Below are 17,321 nucleotides of genomic sequence, written 5' to 3'. Positions count from 1 at the left end.
CACATGAAGTCTACGCACACTGTTAGTTATACATGGTAAAATTATGTATAATCATACCTGATAATTTTCTTTCCATTAATCATAGCTGATCAATCCATAGACTGGTGGGTTGTGTCCATCTACCAGCAGGTGGAGATAGAGAGCAAACTTTTGCCTCCCTATATGTGGTCATGTGCTGCCGGAAACTCCTCAGTATGTCGATATCAAAGCTCCATCCGCAGGACTCAGCACTTAGAGAATTACACCCACGAAGGGACACTCTGCCCAGCTCACCACCGCCGAAACGGGGGAGGGGAATTAACCCAGCTCATCCCCACACAAGTGGGGGAGGGGAATCCGTCCAGCTCATCCCCGCGGAGCGGGGGAGGGACACCACACCCGCCGATGCGGGGGGGATCTGGCTATCCTGCAACCGCAACCGCGGGAGGAGCTGACTGACCCTAACACCGCCGAAGCGGGAGGGGTACAAAACTGCCCTACAGCCGCACGAAGCGGGGAGGGAGTGCCGGCAGAATTTTAAGTCTCAATCCAGCCCCGTAAAACGGAGGGGAGAGGAATGCAGCAGCTCACTGTAACACAAACTCGTCTTAACACTTGAAGAATCCAAGTGAAAAAACTTGAACACGAAGTCTTTCTGAAGTAACTGAAGACTGAACTTGAACCTGAAATGCAACCAGAATAAAAACAGTACAGATAACTGGGAGGGGCTATGGATTGATCAGCTATGATTAATGGAAAGAAAATTATCAGGTATGATTATACATAATTTTACCTTCCATATCATCAAGCTGATCAATCCATAGACTGGTGGGATGTACCGAAGCAGTACTCACCCAGGGCGGGACATAGAAATCCCTGACCGCAACACTGAAGCTCCAAACCGGGCCTCCGCCCGAGCAGCCACAGTCAAGCGGTAATGCTTGGAGAATGTATGGGCCGAAGCCCAAGTTGCCGCCTTGCATATCTCTTCCAAGGAGACGGAACCGGCCTCTGCCATCGAGGCCGCCTGAGCTCTTGTGGAGTGAGCTTTCAGCTGGATAGGCGGCACCTTCCCTGCGGCCACATAAGCCGCTGCAATGGCTTCCTTGACCCATCTTGCCACTGTAGGCTTAGCAGCCTGCAGACCCCTACGAGGACCTGCAAACAGGACAAACAGATGATCCGATTTCCGGAAATCATTGGTCACTTCCAAGTATCTGATGATGACTCGTCTCACATCCAGATATTTAAGAGCAGAGTACTCCTCTGGGTAGTCCTCCCTACGAAAGGAAGGGAGACAGAGCTGCTGATTCACATGGAAGCGAGAAACAATCTTGGGCAGAAAGGAAGGCACTGTGCGAATAGTCACTCCTGCCTCAGTGAACTGCAGAAAAGGCTCTCGACATGAGAGCGCCTGGAGCTCGGAAACTCTTCTGGCTGAAGTGATAGCCACCAAAAAGACTGTTTTCAACGTCAGGTCTTTCAGAGATGCCCTCGACAAGGGTTCAAACGGCGGCTTCTGCAATGCTCTTAGCACCAGGTTGAGATTCCACGCAGGCACCACTGACTGCAGAGGAGGGCGCAGGTGATTAACTCCCTTGAGAAAGCGCACCACATCTGGCTGGGAAGCCAGGGAAGCACCCTTCAGGCGGCCCCTGAAGCAAGCCAGAGCCGCTACCTGGACCTTAAGGGAACTGAGCGACAGGCCTTTGTCCAGACCTTCTTGCAGGAACGCCAACACTGAAGAAATTGGAGCAGTGAAGGGAGAAAGTGAGCCTGCTTCACACCACGCTGCAAAGATACGCCAAACCCTGGCGTAAGCAGTAGAAGTAGAGCGTTTCCTCGCTCTCAGCATAGTGGCGATGACCTTGTCTGAGAAGCCCTTCTTCCTCAGACGCTGCCGCTCAATAGCCAGGCCGTAAGACCAAAGGGGGAGGGATCCTCCATCACCACGGGACCCTGATGTAACAGGCCCCGCTCCACTGGCAGCCGCAGAGGATCGTCGATTGAGAGCCTGATCAAGTCCGCATACCAGGGACGCCTGGGCCAATCCGGACCCACCAGGATTATCCTGCCGGGATGTCTTGCCACCCGGTCTAGGACCCTGCCCAACATGGGCCAGGGTGGGAACACATAGAGAAGCTCTTGTGTCGGCCATTGTTGGAGAAGAGCATCTACTCCCAGGGATCGAGGGTCCCGTCCTCTGCTGAAGAAGCGCGGCACTTGGCAATTGGCCGATGACGCCATCAGATCTAGGCTCGGCTGGCCCCAGCGCTTCGTGATGTCCAAGAACGCCTGAGCAGATAGCTGCCACTCTCCGGGCTCCAAAGTATGGCGACTGAGAAAGTCCGCCTTGACATTCATGACTCCGGCAATGTGGGCCGCTGACAGCTGTTCCAGGTTCGCTTCCGCCCACTGGCATAGACTCATAGCCTCCTTGGCTAGAGGGGCGCTCTTGGTACCTCCCTGGCGGTTGACATAGGCCACAGCCGTGGCATTGTCCGACAGTACCCGTACAGGCTTCAGCACCAGTACCGGGATGAACTCCAAAAGCGCCAACCGAATGGCTCTGAGTTCCAGGAGGTTGATAGACCACTTCGCCTCTGCAGGAGACCAAAGCCCCTGCGCTGTCCTTCCCAAGCAGTGGGCTCCCCAGCCCGACAATGAGGCGTCCGTCGTGACGACAATCCACTCTGGGGTCACCAGAGGCATTCCCGCAGACAACTTGTCTGTCTGCATCCACCAGCTCAGCGCCTTGCGCACTGCTGGATCCAAGGGAAGACGCACCGCATAATCCTCCGACATCGGAGTCCAGCGCCGCAGCAGAGAGTGTTGTAGTGGTCTCATATGAGCCCTGGCCCAGGGCACTACTTCCATCGTGGCCGTCATAGAGCCCAACAGCTGCACATAGTCCCAAGCCCGAAGAGGAGAGGCTACCAGGAACTGGTCCACCTGAGCCTGAAGCTTGACAATCCGATTGTCTGGCAGGAACACTCTGCCCACTTGGGTGTCGAATCGAACTCCCAGATACTCCAGGGACTGAGTCGGGCGCAGCTGGCTCTTCTCCCAGTTGATGATCCATCCCAGGGAGCTCAAAAGAGCAACTACCCGGTCCACAGCTTTGCCGCACTCTGCATAAGAGGGGGCTCGGATCAACCAGTCGTCCAGATAAGGATGGACTTGTACTCCTTCCTTTCGCAGGAAGGCCGCTATGACCACCATTACTTTGGAAAAGGTCCGCGGAGCAGTAGCCAACCCGAACGGGAGGGCTCTGAACTGGAAGTGTCGTCCCAGGACTGCAAAACGCAGAAAGCGTTGATGAGGAGGCCAGATGGGAATATGCAGGTACGCTTCCTTGATGTCCAAGGATGCCAGGTACTCCCCTGCCTTCACTGCCGCTAAAACAGAGCGGAGAGTCTCCATGCGAAAGTGCCGCACTTTCAAGGCCCGATTGACCCCTTTGAGGTCGAGGATAGGCCGGACAGAACCTCCTTTCTTTGGTACCACAAAGTAAATGGAGTAACGCCCCTTGCCAAGCTGACTTTCTGGCACCGGAACGACCGCACCCAGGCGGATCAGATTGTCCAAAGTCTGTTGCACTGCCACAGCTTTGACCGGAGACTTGCAGGGAGAGAGTACAAACCCGTCTCTTAAGGGTCGGGAGAACTCTAGCTTGTAGCCGTCTCTGATGACTTCCAGCACCCAAGCGTCTGAAGTTATTGTGGTCCACTCGCCCAGAAACGAGGACAGCCGTCCTCCAATCTGCACTGGGGCGTGGACCAATACCCCGTCATTGGGTACGAGACCCTGGGGGAGGACCGGAGGGAGCACCTCCGGGACGGCGGTCTCTGCGAAAGGAACGCTGCTTGGGGGAGAAATTCCTCTTAAAGGAAGAGGGGGCAGAAGAACCCGACCTGCCCGGGCGGTACCGACGGGCTTCCTGAAACCGTCCTCTGGAGGTACCGGGACGAGCACTAGCCCGAGCCCTGACCTCCGGTAACTTCTTGCCCTTAGACGTGCCGAGATCGGTCACGATTTTGTCCAGCTCGACCCCAAAGAGCAGCTTGCCTTTAAAAGGCAATTTAGCCAGGCGGGATTTAGAGGCGTGGTCAGCAGACCAATGTTTCAGCCAAAGCCACCGCCGCGCAGAGACTGTCTGAGCCATGCCTTTAGCTGAGGCTCTCAAGACATCATACAGCAAGTCTGCCAAATAGGCTAAGCCCGATTCCAGGGCTGGCCAATCATCCCTCAAGGAATGATCCGAGGGGGAAGCCCGCTGCACCATAGTCAGGCACGCCCTGGCCACATAGGAGCCGCAAACTGAGGCCTGCAAACTTAAAGCAGCCGCCTCAAAGGACGACCTTAAGGCCGCCTCCAATCTCCTGTCTTGGGCGTCCTTAGGGCCGTGCCACCTTCCACCGGCAATGCCGTTTTCTTAGTCACCGCAGTGATTAAAGAATCCACGGTAGGCCACAGATAGGCCTCACGTTCACTCACAGCCAAAGGATAGAGGCGGGACATAGCCCTAGCCACTTTAAGGCTCGCTTCTGGGACATCCCATTGAGCCGAAATTAAGGTGTGCATGGCATCATGCACGTGGAAGGTTCTAGGCGGGCGCTTCGTCCCCAGCATAATGGCAGAGCCAACAGGGGCTGAGGGAGAGACGTCCTCCGGAGAGGAAATCTTCAAAGTGTCCATGGCCTGTAACAACAGGTTGGGCAAATCCTCTGGGCGAAAAAGCCGCGCTGCAGAGGGGTCATCCGCTCCATCCGAGCGGGGATCCGTCTCCTCCAAGGAATCCGCAAAGGACCGTTGGGAGACCTCAGACACGCTGCCCTCATCTACATCGGAGGAGACAAATTCCTCCAAGGCCTGGGAATCAACCCGAGGGCGTTTACCTCTGGGAACCTCAACCTCTTTACCAGACGAGGGAGCGGGGGCAGCGTTGTGCATGAGGAAGGCCTGATGCAGCAGCAAAACAAACTCGGGGGAGAAACCCCCCAGACTGTGTACTTCCGCAGCCTGGGCAACAGCCCTAGGCGCACTCTCAACCGGCGCTCGCAACAGCGGGGGAGAGGCCTGCTGCGCATCCAAAATGGCGTCCGGCGCGAAACTCCGCGAAGGAGCCGCGCGGGAAGAACGGCTCTTAACTTTAGCCGCTTCTGTGCCGTCGCCCAAATTAAGGGCGCTCATGGCATTAATGTCTCCAACCTCAAGGGCGGCCCAAGAAGAAGCCGTCCGAGCCGCGTGGCCGGCCAAAATGGCGGAGGCGAGGAGCGGGGGATGGGCGTTTATGGCGGGAAAAACCGCCACGCCGGAGGAAGGACCGGGACATTCATCGGTCACGAAACTGCCACCCAACAAGGGCGAATCAGGCTTTAAGACCCCCGCATCCCCTCTAGAAGCGCTCAAGCGACCCGGGGAGCGACCCTTTGCGCCCTCGCCCTCCGACGCCATGTGCCACGAGGAGAAGAATCGGGGAACCCCCGCCCGCTATAAAAAGGTAAAATTACCTGCTGTCCGCTCCGAGTTGTAACGACCTGGTGTCTCAGTGAGTAGCTGCAATAGACGCTTAAATAAACGTCGAAATAAACGCCTTTAAAGACGTTTAAAATTTTTTTTTTTTTTTTTTTTTTTTTTTAACGGAGCCAGCGGGAGGGGGGAGAAAAGGAGGGACCTGGCACCACCAGGTTTGCACTTGCTCAAAAGAGCCCTCAACCCCAGGCACTCAACAAAACCTAAAAATTAGGCTTGGAGGCCTAGCCAGAGCTGCTGCTGCTGTGTGTGACCACCACCTGCTGAGATAGAGAACATACTGGGGAGTTTCCGGCAGCACATGACCACATATAGGGAGGCAAAAGTTTGCTCTCTATCTCCACCTGCTGGTAGATGGACACAACCCACCAGTCTATGGATTGATCAGCTTGATGATATGGAACAACACATTCTCATCTGTACTCTCATTTTAACATACTTAAACCTTAATCTACAGGTAAATTGCTATACCCGAAAGTTTTTCGCGCTATTGTTCTATAGTCCTATCAGTATCCGTTGTTCTTCCTTTGTTCCATTGTACTATTCTCTTAACGATACGTAGACTCTGTTTTAAACTCAATGCATAACAATGTAACCACAATCGAGTTGTTACAAATTGTACTTCCATTAATACAATGTATTGTAAACCACACTGAGCCCGCAAATAGGTGGGAAAATGTGGGATACAAATGCAATAAAATAAATAAATAAATAAATAAATATTACTCTTCTTCTGAATATGAGACGGCTTCTGGGATCAACGAGTCATTGGGAGGAGAGGGTCAAATGGAAGAATGGAAGCAAGCTAATTTAAGGTGGAGCAGAAGGAATACAGTAGGGACAAGTAGCATGCATACTATGTCCGTTCATGCTATCACTTCTGCTTAGAATACTCCACTGAGGGAAGAGGAAGAGTGTGAAATCCATGAAGGAATGGAGAGTTGGATGGTGGTAAGAGGTAGAAAGGGGGATATGGAGAAATAAGAAAGAGGAGGAAATGGGAGAAGACCACAGATGGGGAAGGGAGGTGAAGGAGCAATGGAAGAATGAAAGCTGCTAGCAACATACAGCAATGGAGATGAAAGGGCAGCAAAGACAGAATAAAGGTGAGAAGAGGTGTCAGAGACTAAGGGCAAAGGATGAGAAGAAAAAGAAAAAACGGAAAGCAAATGACAGCATAAAAGTACACCAGTATGATGTATAAAGTATAAAAAACACTATGTAACGCTATTACATCATCCAGGGAATATCTCATCTTACATTTCCCTAGGTGCAAGAATGTAATCTACAAAATAATTTATACTGCCATCATATCAAGGCACCAAAACTTGGAACTCTCTTCCTAAATAAATTAGATACACAAATGAAACTTACTGAAAACTCATTTTTTCAGTTCAACCTTCAATAAAGCAAAGAATAATTTTGAAGTGAACAATGTTTGATCCTTCTATATCATATTCTACCTCTCAATTACTTCCTATCTCTTGGATAATCAAATCCTTACTTGATCACTCTATAATTAAAGATTATCTATTTAATAGTATAGTTTTGCTTAATATCATTCTAGTTGAGTCTCCTTATTTATTAATTCTATATTGAAATTGTCAACTTACTTGCTTTTGTTGGATTATTTGTAGTAAATAACTAGCAGATTTTAGTACACACAGCTTCAGCTTTAGAAATGTTAATTTCTTTCTTCATCTCTCTCTCATTCACCCCTGAATAATTCACTGCTGAGTCACTTTAAAGTTGAAGTAACAAAACATCTGTTTACTCACAGTTTGTAGTTAGATTATAATCAGACAGGCTTATATATACATATTATTATACATTTGTATTATCAGCTCCTTCCATGTGCTTAGATGGTAATGGATGCTCACACCACCATAGATCCTCTCAGGTTAGGAGAGATCATGAGCTCCATGTGCTCCATGTGCTGCATCTGCTGCATCTAACCCCCACAGGAAGTTGCATAGCTGTGTGACCTCTCTAAGTAATTCACATCAGAGGTCACAGAGTAATCACAGAGAAATAATAGGTGACAGGCAATGCATGTAAAATACAATTACATTCCAACAAACCCCTTCTCATGCATAACTGTCATGCAATTATTTATTCATACAAAGTCCAAGCTTTATACGCAGATTCACAAAATGTTCTCTGGGTAACGGTTTGGTCATGATGTCAGCTGTCATCTCACTGGTGTGACAATAGTGTAGACTGATGACCCCTTCTTTCGCCAACTCTCGCACGTTGTGGTATTTCGTTGCGATGTGCTTGGTGCGTGACTGAACCTTGTCATTCTGTGACAGTCGGATGCAGCTCTGATTATCTTCCATTAACTGGATTGGTCTCTTTTCAGCTATTCCGAAATCCAGCAAAAGTTTTTCAATCCACATCAGTTCTCTGCACGCTTCCGATACGGCACATATTCAGCTTCTGTAGAAGACAAACTCACAATACTTTGTTTATGACTGGCCCATGAAATTTGTACATTTCCATACATAAACACATATCCACTTGTGGATTTATAATCAGAATGATCCCCTGCCCAATCTGAATCACAGTAACATATTAGTTTTGGATTACTATTGGCTGAAATCTTTAATTTACAATCAATGGTACCCTTTAAATACCTTACCATCCTTTTAACTGCAGTCCAATCTGATTTGGTAGGTGAGCTGACCCTTCTGCTCAAAATTCCTACTGCATTTGCTATATCAGCCCTGTATGTGGTAGCTAGATATAAAAGCTTACCTATGGCTGATCTATATTGGATGTTATCTGGTAAAGGTTCTCTTACTGTTTCATCCTTCAAAAAATCAGTGATCATGGGAGTGCTTACAACTTGGGCATCTTGCATACCTAAACTTTCAATAAGCTCATTTATTTTCTGCTTCTGGCTTAGAAGATAAGAACCATCATTTTGTTTCTCAATTCTATACCAAGATAGTATGACACATTACCAAGTTCTTTTATCTCAACATTGAGGTTTAAATATTTTACAATGTCCTTGTACTCTTGCTCACTTTTGCTTGCAATGAGCAGATCATCAACAAAAGCTAAAATGTATGCATATTGTCCATTTCTGCACCTAGTGTACAAGCATTTATCTGCTTCACCTTGCTTAAATCCTAAATTTGTCAATATTTCATGCAATTTTTCATTCCAACATTTCGCACTTTGCTTTAATCCATAAAGACCTTTGTTTAATTTACACACTAGCTGTCTTTGTTTTGTATTTATGAAACCTGTTGGCTGTTCCATGTACAAGTCTTCAGTTATATCTCCGTGAAGAAACGCTGTTTTCACATCAACGTGGTTGACTTGCATGCCTTTTGAGACTGCAATGCTCAGAAGTGTTCTGATTGTCGTGTGTTTCACTACAGGTGCAAACACTTCATCAAAATCTTCTCCATATTTTTGAAGATATCCCTTTGCCACTACTCTGGCTTTATACCTTTCCACTTTTCCTTGTGCATTCCTTTTTAACTTGAATACCCATTTGCATCCTATAGCTTTCTTGCCAGGAGGTAATTTTGTAAGAATCCAAGTATTATTTTTATCCAATGCATCAATTTCTTCTTGTGCAGCTTTACGCCATTCAGCAGCTTCTTCTGCTGGCATTTTCTCAATCTCATCCCATGTTAAGGGCTCTTGAGCTTCTGCTGACTTTGTTAGGTAAGACAGTCTTGGGGGTGGAACACCTTTGTTTTCCCTGGATGAGCGTCTGACAACAGGTTGGTCTGACCTTTCCGCATCCTCTAAATCTGAGAGTCCTTCTCCAATTGATTCCCCTTCTCCAACTGTACTGTCTTCTTCAATGATCCTTTCTGTGTCTGTTTCCTCTGCCTGTTCCTCGTTAGATACAGATGAGTTGCTTTCAGACATCTGCCTTGGTATGGCATTTATATACACTGGCATGTCTATTATGGTTCTAGTTTCATATTCTGGATGATAAGGCTCATCTGGGATAATCCAGCCTTATCAACCCTTTTGTTTTCATCAAAATATGTAACATGTCTTATGCCAACAATGCCAGTTTTCAGATTCAAAATTCTATATCCTTTGTATCCTGGAGTATAGCCAACTAAAATGCCCCTTTCTGTTTTGGAATCCAGCTTATGCCTTCTTTGCTTTGGTACATGAGCATATGCTGTACTTCCAAATGTTCTTATGTGTGACAGGTTTGGCTTCCTACCATGCCATGTCTCATGTGGTGTGCGCTCAGCGCCTTTAGTTGGCATTCTGTTTTGTAGGTACACTGCTGTGAGAATGGCTTCCCCCCATAGTCTTTTAGGGAGATTGCTATCTGACAGCATACATCTGGTCATTTCCACAAGTGACCTAAATTTTCTCTCTGCAACAGAATTTTGCTCTGGTGTATAAGCTACTGTTGTGATATGCTGAATGCCTTCTTGTTCTAGAAATGTGCGCATGCTTTGTGAAGTGAACTCACCACCATTGTCGGTCTGAAGAACCTTTGGTTTTCTTTCAAATTTATTTCTCACCATGGCTACGTATTTCTTCAGCATGTCTGTGACTTGACTTTTCTCTTTCAGCAAATAGGCCACACAATATCTAGAGAAATCATCCAAGAATATTAGCACAAATCTGTTATTTCCCAATGATGGGATATTAAACGGTCCACATAAGTCACTGTGTATTAAGTCCAGCACTTTATTACTCCTATTTCCTGTGTATGCAGGAAATGAGGGTCTCACACCTTTTTGAGTAACACAGTCTATGCATTTCTCCATTTTACCAGCATCTGCACTTATCTGAATGCCGGTGGCCAGTTGCTTACTGTAAAGATCCTGGATCACCTTAGAATCACGATGTCCCAGGCGGCGGTGCCAGATTTCCAGACTACATTTACCATCATTCTTCCTTACTTGCGCCATATGTGAGGCTTCACCTGAAATGCTCAGTTTATAAACATCATTATGCATAAAAGCTTCAGCATACACTTCATCATTTTTAGAGATTGCGCACTTACTGTTTTCAAAATGAATCACAAATCCCTTCTTATCTAATGTAGATACACTAAGCATATTGCAAACTGCTTGGGGAATATACAAGACATCACTTACAGGAATTTCTTTAACTTCATTAGACACTTTGCATTTTAAGAATCCAATGCCTCTTGCTTGGATCTTAGCAGTCCCTGCGTTTGCAGTATTAAGAATACCTTCTTCTGGACACATTTCCTGAAAGAAATCCTTACAATTGGTTAAATGGCATGTGCTCCCTGAATCCAAAATCCAAGTACTTTCATTTGAATTATTATTTACCATAGTCAAAGATTTTTCTGCCATTAGAAGGCCCTTGTGTTTATTATTGTCCTTCATACATTTCCTGGTTTGAAAATTCTTTAGTTCCATTGGCTTAGGTGAGCTAGAGGGAGTGTTTTGTGTTTCCTTACACCATTTAGATACATGTCCCTCCTTTCCACATGAGTAGCAAATCAGCTTGCCCTTGGGTGGAGTTTTCCCATAGCTCCGCCTTCCTCTGTTCTTTGCCAAGAAATTTGTTTCATTTCTCTCTGACTTGCTTTGAGAACACATCTCCTCAGAATCATTTATTATGCATTCCTGCCTTAGTTTTGATGTTGCCTGTTCAAAAGATTGCCCTTCAATGGCCTCATTTACAGACCTAAAAACATCAAACTTCTTTGATAGTGAGGTAAAAAGAAATGCTCTTTTCAATGCATCACACATGGGAATTCCAGAAAGTTCTAGCTTTTGAATGAAGACATAAGATACATAATGTGATCATTACATTTACTTTTATCCCTTAATTTGGTTTCATTCAACTCTGCCAACCAAATTGGTTGCTGCTTTGCATATGTAGTTGCATACATAGTTCTCAGTTTATATAAAATGTCCTTTGGTGTATCTTTTCCCTCCACTAATATGGCTTGTTTCTCTGAGAGAGCTTCCAAAAGCATGCACTTCACATAATAGTTTGCATTGTCCCATTCAGCCATATTTTCAGCTGTTCTGTCTTGGTCTAAGCATATATTAATCCTTTTGCTCGAAGGAGACATATGAATCTTAGTTCCCAATGCTGATAATTAAACTCAGTTAATTTAGGCACCTTGAGAGAATAGAAAAATGGTGAATTTCTTCCCTCAGCCATTTTCTTAGCCTTCTGTCTGCTGTGTGGGGGGAGAGAGAGACAGACTGAATCTTTCCTTTAAAACTTAAGAGAAAAATGTGGCCCTTTTTTTTTTTTTTTTTTTGCCTGGTAATATTTCTCTTCTTTTTCAATTCCTGAGCCCTGGGCCCATAACCCTTTTGTTGGATTATTTGTAGTAAATAACTAGCAGATTTTAGTACACACAGCTTCAGCTTTAGAAATGTTAATTTCTTTCTTCATCTCTCTCTCATTCACCCCTGAATAATTCACTGCTGAGTCACTTTAAAGTTGAAGTAACAAAACATCTGTTTACTCACAGTTTGTAGTTAGATTATAATCAGACAGGCTTATATATACATATTATTATACATTTGTATTATCAGCTCCTTCCATGTGCTTAGATGGTAATGGATGCTCACACCACCATAGATCCTCTCAGGTTAGGAGAGATCATGAGCTCCATGTGCTCCATGTGCTGCATCTGCTGCATCTAACCCCCACAGGAAGTTGCATAGCTGTGTGACCTCTCTAAGTAATTCACATCAGAGGTCACAGAGTAATCACAGAGAAATAATAGGTGACAGGCAATGCATGTAAAATACAATTACATTCCAACAGCTTTATTATTCTATCAATTCTCAATATAGAACTGTGTATTTCAGGCTTATTGTTACTTACGTTGAAATAGCCCATTTTAAATTTCAACCTAGTATTATAAGAACTAATACTTTTCAAAATGTGTACCATACTGATGTTTGTAATGTAAGCTTTATCGAACCTGGGATCTTCTTGGGCTAATGTGGGAGAAAAATGTCATAAATAAATAAAAAGTTATTTTGAATGTAAAATTTAACATCATTACTTTTTAAAATTTTAATTTACCTTGACAATTTTAAATATATTTAAATTGCTATACTATATAAGCATGGGTATAGTTTTTCGTCTTAACTGATATGCATTCTTCTCCCATTAGCTCTCCCTCCTTCACTGGTTGGGTAATTTTTTTTCCTCTAGGCCAGAGTGTATTAAGGACTGAGATAACCAAGGGGCTCTAACATACAGTAGGATTTGCATTTACCACATGTTAACAACAAAAATGAATGTTAAGTATGAATCCTCTGTGGTAAAAGCAGGGAGAGTGTCAAGCATCTGCATTTACCACACTGGGCAGATGCATATCACATGGCTCTGTATTACCAGATAGCACAGGCATCCGCACTGTCATAGTAGGTAACATGGAGTGGGCCCAAGCAGAAATAAAAAAATATGAGCAATAGATATCTGCTATGGCAGTGTTCTCCCCCACATCTTCTCCTCCTTCCTAACCCCCAAATCAACTTCTTCCAGACATCCTAATTCTGCCCAACACACCCTTGAAGCCTCATGACACCTCAAATCACAACCTAAAGTCCCACAACACCCCTGATCACAATAATCGTATAATCTGCTCCCCAAACCCAAGCCTCCCCCCACAACCCCCTGAAGATGCGAGACTACTGTGAGTGGTCATGGCGGCCATTTTTTCCCCAGAGCCAGACGGGGTGGGAGAGAGTTATCACTTCTGATTAGGTGGTAGGGCTGAGGGGGTACATTAACACATGTGGGTGGGATTTGGGGAGGGGCTTATGTGACTGTTGTGATCGGAGGTGTTGCGGGGTTTTAAGGTTGTGAGTAGGGGTGTTGGGAATGAAGGTTGTGAGCAGAGGTGTTAGAGGGAGAGCAAGAGAGGCATGAACCTCTACCCTTTAGTCTGTGGCTATGCTATCAGCAGTCATACTAGCTAGCATGTGGAAACGACCCATGCTCTGTCATTTCTGACTGCTCCACCCATCCATGTCACACCCAACTCCGGCCCACTATTAAGCAGCTAATGCAGTCTTTTTGGTTGTTGTTGTTGTTGTTGTAAGTGAGCACTGAAGGAACAACAGTACCTCACATGTTGTATTGTATATGAAAAACTTATAAGCAAACATTTTTTTAAACTCTCAGTTTCCCTGCAAATCTTTTGTGGAAAGGGGAGACAGAGAGGGAGAGGGCAAGGGAAATAATGCAGAGCTTTCATTTTCAAATTACTATGCATTATTTGCAAGTATCCAGAACAAACTGGGACAACTTTAAAAAAGAAAATTATGCTTGTGCTTTCCCTTTGAAAACTGGTGAAAAGCTATAAACACTGGAACTGTGTGGGCAGATATGAAAATTGCTACCAAAACCTGTCATGGATGTTGCCACTGTATGGCCTTGTTTAAAACTGACTTTTATTGCAGTAGGAAGGAAAGTCTCAGTAAAAAGAATTTTTTTGTAGAAATCCAACATGATGGCTTTAAGCAGTACTTGGAGTTACTTACCCTAATAAGTTGATTATTTTTCACATAGTGTAAAGTGTTGGACCGATTGCCACCAGCAACCACCGGTGGGTAAGCCAGGATGTCAGCACCTCTAGCACGGCATTCAAAATCAAACTGCAAAGCAAAAAAACCCCAATGTTGAGTGGGTTCCTAGGGCATCCCCTCGCTCATCATGGACTACCCGATATGCACTTTACCTAAAGACAAGAGACATTCCTAGCAATATCCTTTCAGCTGCTTGAAAACAAAAGTGCATAATCTCTTGAAAATTTAGGATAAAAACGAAAAAGTGATGTGGCCGCTTCTGATTTATCCTCCTCCTCATGACACAAATAACAATTTTGCCTCCTTCTTTTGTAAGCATGCTGTCTCCCTCCCATCCCCCATGTCATTCTGTCAGGTTTGCAATGCTAAAGAAGAAATAATAATAAAAAGTACCAAACCCTTAAACACAGACAGTCTAGCTGTGGCAGCTGGAGTTTTGGGGATTGGAGACCCATTGCCAGCAGCTGTTTTAGTGTTCTAGATACAACTACACACCAGAAAATATGAGGGATTTGAGATCTGGTTGGTGTTTATTGGAAGCTTCTGAACCACACAGCAACAGTAAAAATAAGGGTGTGAGAAGGAAGCTCCCCTTCAGCAGGGGAAGCATAAAGCATAGAGTGTGTGCAGCCTTCCCTCTTACCCCCCTGTATAGACAGACAGTCCCTCATATTTCTGGATAGAGCTATGACTTTCTGAAAATCACCACCATTCAGAAATGGTTTCTGTTAGGTCCTCAAAGTAACTGAAATGTCCTGCCTATGGAGGCTTCCCCTAAACACTAAAAGCCCTGTTACATCTTCACAACAGGGGAGCCCAGTTGATGTCCTAGGCTACACAAGTAACCATTCAGGAGGTCATAAGACATACCCCAGTGGCCACAGTGCTGCAGCTTCAGATTTTCCACCTCCATGCCAGTCATAAATAGTCTTAAGTAGGGTTGAGGCATCTTCTGACTGGAATGAAAGTTCTTTGGAGGAAGGTGAACCAGGTTAAAAAAAAATGTGCAGAGAATTTCTGTGACAGAATCATGGAGGCCACTTGTACCTGGGTATATGAGGAAGACTGGAGGCTCTTCACTGAGGAGTATCTTATTCTATTTGTTCAGGTGAGCTGGTCCAAAGTCAGCAGATGTTCCACCCACTGATGCTGCTGACATCACCCCCCTCTGAAGACCTTTTCAATAGAACCAGCTATCTGTGTACCATGGTAACATGCAAGCAAAAGGGCATGACAAACGGGCCCATTGGGGTGCAGTTAGAATTTGGACTGTAACTTTTGGCTAGTTTTGTTTTTTCCTGGGCTTTTATTACCTGGATTAGCAACAGTAGAAGTACTTGGTGGCTAGGAGAGAGGGAAGGCACTAATGCATGCATTTGGGGTTGAGATGACTAAAGGGGGGGATTGAGGCGTGAGTGGATTCAATTGTGTTTTAGGGGGAGAATGGGAAGAAGAGGGAAGGGTTTAGGTTAGGAATAACACGGGGGATGGAGTTTTTGAACTTAGTGACAGTTTCTTTACAGCAGAAACTGTGATGGGGTAAGGGTAATGCATTTGATATACCACTTTTCTGTGGTACAACCAAAGTAGTCATGGGTGACAGGGAGTTTAGAGGGAAACTGAAAGGCAGTAGGGTGGTACTTAGGTGTTTAGTGGAGGTGTCATAGTCAGCAGTCAGGCAAGTAAGTCACTGGGGACTGGCTAGTTGCATTTTGCTTTGGGTAAATATACTGTATGTTATGATCCAAGATCTGAAGGTAGATGTCTTGGAAATCAATGAATCTTAAGGGCCCTTTTCCTAAGTTGCAGTAAGCACTTACACATGCTTACCGCAGCAAATAATGCCTTGGCGTGCTCAGGCAACCCGCGGTAATTTTTACATGTGCATGTACCATCCATGTGCTAAAAAATAAAATGTATTTTTTAGCATTGGGGCAGGTCTGGGGGCAAGTAGGCATTGCTGCACGCTAACCAATTAGCGTATGGTTAGCACGTGAGCTGTTACTGCCTACAAAATAGGTGGCGGTAGGGGAACAAGCACTAATAGGAAAACTAGCATGTGGCCATTAATATAGAAAATAGAAAAATGAGTCATTTTATCCCTGTGGTAAAAATGGCCTTAGCGCGTGGGAAAGACCTACTAAGGACATGCTAAGACCATTTTTTACTGCAGTTTGGTATCAAGAAAGGATGTAGTAGTTCTGCATCAGATGTGTTCTGAGGAGTTTACCATGAATAGAGTACTGCAGCTTGAGGGTGAGTGTACAAAAGCTAGCTGGAGCTAAGTGGTGTCCCTTTGAGGACTGTGCAAAGAATGGAATGTCAGAGCTCAAATTTATTATGTCCCATTGGCTGTAGTTGGAGGGCACTGAAGGACTTGTTAGGTCTAGGAGGCAATTTTAGGAAACATATACAGTTTGCACACAAAGAGGGGCATAATTGAACGGGGCGCCCAAGTTTTCCTGAGGATATCCTCACAGGACGTCCCGGCGAAGGGGCGGAGAAACCCGTATTATCGAAACAAGATGGGTGGCCATCTTTCGTTTCAATAATACGGTCGGGGACGCCCAAATCTCAACATTTAGGTCGGCCATAGAGATGGTTGTCCCCGATTTTCGGCGATGAGGATGCCCATCTCAGAAACGACCAAATCCAAGCCATTTGGACGTGGGAGGAGCCAGCATTTGTAGTGCACTGGTCCCCCTCATATGCCAGGACACTAACCGGGCACCCTAGGGGGCACTGCAGTGGACTTCACAAATTGCTCCCAGGTGCGTAGCTCCCTTACTTTGGGTGCTGAGCCTCCCAACCTCCTCCCAAACACCCACTCCCCACAACTGTACACCACTACCATAGCCGTAAGGGGTGAAGGGAGGCACCTACATGTGGGTACAGTGGGTTTCTGGTGGGTTTTGAAGGGCTCACATTTACCACCACAAGTGTAACAGGTAGAGGGGGGATGGGCCTGGGTCCGCCTGCCTGAAGTGCACTGCACCCACTAAAACTGCTCCAGGGACCTGCATACTGCTGTCATGGAGCTGGGTATAACATTTGAGGCTGGCAAAAATAGTTTTAAGTTTTTGTTTTTTTTTAGGATGGGAGGGGGTTGGTGACCACTGGGGGAGTAAGGGGAGGTCATCCCCGATTCCCTCCGCTGGTCATCTGGTCAGTTCGGGCACCTTTTTGAGGCTTGGTTGCAAGAAAAAATGGACCAAGTAAAGTCGGCCAAGTGCTCGTCAGGGACACCCTTCTTTCTTCCATTATCAGCAGAGG

General features: G+C 45.8%; 1 protein-coding gene across 1 annotated transcript in view; it reads right to left on the bottom strand.

Moving 5' to 3' along the window:
- XPNPEP3 (X-prolyl aminopeptidase 3) overlaps positions 1–17,321 on the bottom strand; it is a 231,135-nt gene that overhangs the window by 48,752 nt on the left and 165,062 nt on the right. The window contains exon 7 of the mRNA XM_030202992.1: positions 14,004–14,117. Coding sequence (XP_030058852.1) covers positions 14,004–14,117 — 114 coding nt within the window. The remainder of the gene's footprint in view (positions 1–14,003; positions 14,118–17,321) is intronic.

Source organism: Microcaecilia unicolor, chromosome 1, assembly GCF_901765095.1.
Source record: "Microcaecilia unicolor chromosome 1, aMicUni1.1, whole genome shotgun sequence".
Taxonomy (NCBI): domain Eukaryota; kingdom Metazoa; phylum Chordata; class Amphibia; order Gymnophiona; family Siphonopidae; genus Microcaecilia; species Microcaecilia unicolor.
This window is presented reverse-complemented; position numbering and strand designations above follow the sequence as displayed.